General features: G+C 45.0%; 3 protein-coding genes across 3 annotated transcripts; 1 reads left to right on the top strand and 2 right to left on the bottom strand.

Annotated features, from left to right (window-relative positions):
* Nucleotides 1-200: 200 nt before the first annotated feature.
* CCR75_006812 (uncharacterized protein) lies at nt 201-2,666 on the top strand (the record flags this gene model as incomplete). Its single annotated transcript, XM_067964879.1, is given in 2 exon segments — nt 201-501; nt 515-2,666. 2 exon segments carry the CDS (start codon nt 201-203, stop codon nt 1,567-1,569), a joined length of 1,356 nt encoding a protein of 451 aa, XP_067815827.1. The 3' UTR covers nt 1,570-2,666.
* Nucleotides 1,760-2,521, bottom strand: CCR75_006813 (uncharacterized protein; the record flags this gene model as incomplete). The annotated part of the gene is made up of 1 exon (XM_067964880.1): nt 1,760-2,521. One exon carries the CDS (start codon nt 2,519-2,521, stop codon nt 1,760-1,762), a length of 762 nt encoding a protein of 253 aa, XP_067815801.1.
* Nucleotides 2,667-3,026: 360 nt separating the features above from the next.
* CCR75_006814 (uncharacterized protein) lies at nt 3,027-4,010 on the bottom strand (the record flags this gene model as incomplete). Its single annotated transcript, XM_067964881.1, has 1 exon — nt 3,027-4,010. One exon carries the CDS (start codon nt 4,008-4,010, stop codon nt 3,027-3,029), a length of 984 nt encoding a protein of 327 aa, XP_067815826.1.
* Between the last annotated feature and the right edge of the window lie 1,004 nt (nt 4,011-5,014).

Genomic DNA, 5,014 nt, shown 5'->3' with positions numbered 1-5,014 from the left:
CTTTAGAAGGAGCAACTTACGAAAAATATCTTTTCATTAACCTCGCTTTTTGATTTATAAGTTGGCCACGAACCAGAAACGTAAACATATGGTGACAAAATGCTGGTCAGATTGCCATGCAGTGTGCGGTCTCTGCCACTTCGACAAGGGCTTTGTGCTGGCTCCGTCTCTGGTCTAATAAAAAAGAAACATTAACAGTCATGAAGGGCAGACGACGAGCGCTGCTGCGAGCTCACGCATTCGTTAGTTTGGCGCGATTAGTGATGGCCTCGGATACTAGCAAATTTTGTAGCTCTATCGTTTCCTGTCTCAAGGACGGCAGTGCCACGTGCGATACCAAAACAGGCACTTGCCCACCCTGCATATACACGCTCGATAGCACCCATACGTGCTGGGAGAAGGACAACTCGACTAATACTTGTCCCTTTACAGGCGTTCGCTATGACTGCTGTACGTCCGACCGTCACATTCTCCAGTACTCGATATCTTATAAAGCTATGCGTATATGCAACAGCCGACTCATGGAGCGTCCAAACATTCAGTCTTAACAGCAGCGAGACGTCGACCACCTCGTCATCCTCGGCCGGCGTGAACGATCCCACATCTTCCATTCCCTTATCTCCGGTCATAAGCGCGGAGACATCAAGCTCAATCAGCGTGGGTGGCCTGAGCCCTGAACTTGTTACGTACGGAGCCATCGGTCTCGGTCTTGTGCTTATTATAGTAGTAATTATTTCTATCATCTGTTTTCGACGATGCAAATTACGACAGCGTCGTGAGAAAAACGTTTTAGACACTGCCAACGCTCGTGGGAACTATGATGTTTCAGACAAACGTATGCGAGGCTTGTCAAAGAGAGATAGTGGCTTTTCTGGCCCGTACAACAACATTTTAGACACCAGTAAAGTTAGTTACGCAGCCTCCAGCGTGAGTCTGGGCTTCAGTGGCCACAGCAAGGGATCGCGTCCAGAGCCGACGGATTCTTCGTCGCACGTATCCACGAAAGTGTCATCCCGCAGCTTCGACGGTATTTTGGCCGAATCAGCACAGTCACCGGCTGTACTTGGTGGAAGTGTATGCGGGTCGCACAAAAGTGGAAGTTGCAGGGTCTTAGGAAGCGCCGCTCTTGGAGGTTATGGTGATTTTTCCAATGTAAACGAATATGTGCAACAAGACGTGTCCTCTCGCTGCTCATCTAAACCAAATGTCTTTGGCGAGTATTTGCGAATGAAGGAGGAGATGCAGTATGATGAACCTGATCGCGTTTCCCTCGATGGGCCGAGTGGTGTTAGTTTTAGCGATACCATCAGTGATTTGGACAGCGGTAAGTACTCATTTCATTCAGTTCAGGGTATAAGCCGACCTCCGCAGCGACTAGTGGACCAAAATGGTCGATCATCAATTGCCGACTCCATCACTGACTCCGAGTATGCCGAACAATCTCTCTCTCGTGACGAGAGCGATTGCGGCAGCGAAATGTCCTTCAACGATGAGAAGTATTCTTTCAGTAGCATTGATAGTCTCAATGACAGTCAGGTGCGAGAAAGTAAGCGTGAGGTCGAGATTTAAGTTTTACGAGGGCATTCGTCTCTTTATAAAAAAATTCCAGGTTGTGTATTGAAGATATCTATAAAATTACAAGTACGTTTTAAATTTTTGCGTTTAGTGCTCAAAGATAAGACATTGCATAATGGACTCATTAATTAGCCTAATTTGTGGTGATAGTTCTAGAGCTTTCAGTACCAAAATCTGAAGTTTGCTAGAGATCTGATGACTTGCTGCCAACGTTTTCTTTATTGCTCATTGTAAATTTCGTCTTGACCTTTGTTGCAGCGAAAGATTTCACCTCTGTAGCATCAGAAGATATAGAATTTAATGGGCCATTTGCACCATAACGATGTAGGCATTCTTCCGAGATTAAATCAAAGACCCTCTGGTAGATTCGAGTGCGAAAATTAATTCGTTCTTGCCCTTCAAGATAGGGTGGTAGCGGAACGACGATGCCGTCAAAATCTTCCATTTCATGTTGTTTTGACACCTGCGTGGGTTGTGGGCTGTTCAGCATAAACGTGACGTCCTTATTAATTGCACCCACCAGTAAAGCTGGTAATCCAAAGTTTGAAGATATTGCTTCCGCTGCTTTAGTGGTAGTATCGGTTAATCGTGAAGATGGAGCAGTACCGTCTATTGACTCCACTCCATCTATAGCGTCGACTGGAGCCGGTGTTTTCTGGCGTTTGGTCCAAGCAGGATACGGAACAACTCTATCGCCGTTTGACGCAACATCAACCTTTCTACGCTCTCTTTTGTGCAATCGGTTCTTGGCGTCGAGTTTGCGCTGGTGCTGATTTTGTCGGTTGCGGTGCTCGTCACAGAGGTTGTGAGCTGCTCCGGATGTTTTGAGCGCGCGCTCGTTTAGACATTTGCCAGTCTTGTAAAGGCATTTGCCGCGATAGTTGGGGCGTGTCGAACCTGGAAGCATCAGAGGCAAGGGCCGCGAAGGCGTGTTGACGTCCGACATAGCCCTTTCCTGGCGAGTAGAAATATGTATGATTAAGTGAATACAGACGTAAATTAAGAGTGCTCAGACTTTGCAAAGGATACCGTTATCCATGAAGGCAAAGCTACTGAAGAAGTCGGTCGAGAATGTAAGACGTAAACGTGCGACGCAATTTAATTGGTCAAATTTTCATCCCCCTTTCCTAGCAATACAAAACTCAGACACACGCTCAAATTTTTTGACACTGCACTCAGGTTGCTTGCCTTTCTGCACGGAATTTGCTGATGAAAACAGCAACAAAAAATTAGATTATCGTTAGCCAGGCTATATCATGTTAGCATCATATACAAAACTTATCAAGCGCAAGCGCAGAGCGAAGTGATCTAAATCTGGCAGGGGCTTACAATTTACGTAGTCTAAAGCTGGATAAAATATCTTGACCTTAATTTATTAATACACACTCTGCTTACGACCAAGAAATGGCCAAGATCTCTAATGCACTCGATAAAAAAAATCAAGTTCTCGTTTATCTGTCATCCAGAATGTTAAATTTGGCAACTAGTGGACGATGGTCCGACACCAATCGCCAATAATCAATAAGTGAGTCCACATCTTGCAGCAGCATGGGCGACTGCACTTTACACCAGTCGTGTCCGAATTGCGGACGTTTTAAGCGCGCGACATCCGGTAATTGACGTGGTACGAGGTGGCAATCAACGGGATGTAGCTGCAGAGAAGGCTTCTCCTTCACGAAAGTATCGTCTTGGGCATTATTCAACCTTGCACCGAATATAAAGTCGACACTAACCTCCATGTTATTGTGATTGCAGTGAGTTATTTGCGCCTCTCGCCCATGCAAGTAGGCGAAAATACTTGCGAATCCGTGTTTCGTAACAAGTCTGTACACGGGGTCATTGTAGTCATTAAAATCTCCGCAAAGTAATACAGGGACGTTGCGCAGTTCACGACGTGCCACGAACTTACGCACTGCTGAGAGCACGCGATTAATCTGATTTAACCGTAGGCTCGTGTACATGTCACTATGAGGAAACGTTAAGTGAGAGTTGACGACCAGAAACGAGCGCTGAGCAAGTGGCGTTGTTTCAGAATTCCACTTCGTGGCTACATGCAATAGCAACGCCACGCGATCGCCGGCCTCTTCTATGAGGTCCACGTTCTCCACGCTGTGAACCTCCAGCTTGCGCTTGTCCACGAAAATGGCGAGTCCATCCTCCTTATCACCTGGCCGCTTGGCTGTGTGAACGAGATGAGTAGGCTGGAACGCGTGGCGAAAAGCGTGCTGGTACTCGCTCTCAAACCAAAATTCTTGCAGACATATGATGTCGCACTGCTCGCGTTTGATAGCGCAGATGGAAGCCTGGGAACGAGAAAGAAACGAGGCTGGATCGTCGCTCTCAAGGCGACCACCATGCTGGAAGTAGCATGGGGCTAGCAGGTTGAACGTCATAACGGAAAGCGGTCTTTTCACTCGAAGCGCCTCGACCAGCATGACTTTTGAACTAAATATCAAATTTGCATTATACCACAAGCAGTGTGTTTTATATCCAATTAGACACTGAGATTGATCATAGAAAAGTTGACGTTTTGACCAAGTTGTTCTAATTGACCACATTAAACGATTTTCTTCCTGTAAATACAACTCAGCTTATAATTAATGGCCTTTTCTACTACTAATCATGTTGCATTATGAGAGCTACATTTGTGTGTAGACGCGTCTCTATCATTAATTATTGTTGCTTTTCTCGTGTCCTTCTCATAGCAATCGTAATCGAAATGGGGTCATCAACGCCAGCATTCGAGCTTCCACCAAAGAGTGCATTATTTGGTAGAGCTCTGGATCTTCTAAAAAAACAGTAAACTCCACAGGCTAGAAGCTTGTCTTCTAAGCCAAAATCTCTATCTTCATGGGTGTCATTGCCATCAGTGTAACGGGGCACTGCCGCCATGTACTGCTTCAGTACAAGTCCACTTCGCACTGCCTCAGTGCGAGTGGTGCCTCACGTCACTTCACGTACACTAGTATGTGCAGAGGAAGAATCTCTTTAAAACACTTGCTTTAGGAGGGTTAATTAAAAACTGTATTAATATAATAAAGTTCTTCTTGTCTATCTACTTAATACTAAATTTATTGTAAACTAATACAAAACATGTAATAAAGTCTTATCTGTCTCTCTCTTTGCGCGCGTCCAGCGCTGACTGGACCGCGGAGAAAGGAGATATAATGGTCGTTATCTACCAATGGATAAGCTTTTAGAATATTACCATGTACAGTAATATTCTCCATATATTATCTACCTTTTAAATAATATATTGATTAACAACCTTTAAGTGTTATTTTCATGTAACGATACACCCCGTTACGTCACCCCTCCCTTAAACGACCATCACTCTGACTGTCATTGGGTAGAGTGGCCGCTATAAGACCACTTTGTTAAAAACGATGTTGATTGGTCAGAACCATCATTTTTTAATTCTATCGCGTGGTTATCAAGT

Source organism: Bremia lactucae, linkage group LG16 (assembly GCF_004359215.1).
Source record: "Bremia lactucae strain SF5 linkage group LG16, whole genome shotgun sequence".
Lineage (NCBI taxonomy): Eukaryota > Oomycota > Peronosporomycetes > Peronosporales > Peronosporaceae > Bremia > Bremia lactucae.
The sequence above is the reverse complement of the archived record's forward strand: the minus strand, read 5'-3'. Positions and strand labels throughout refer to the sequence as shown.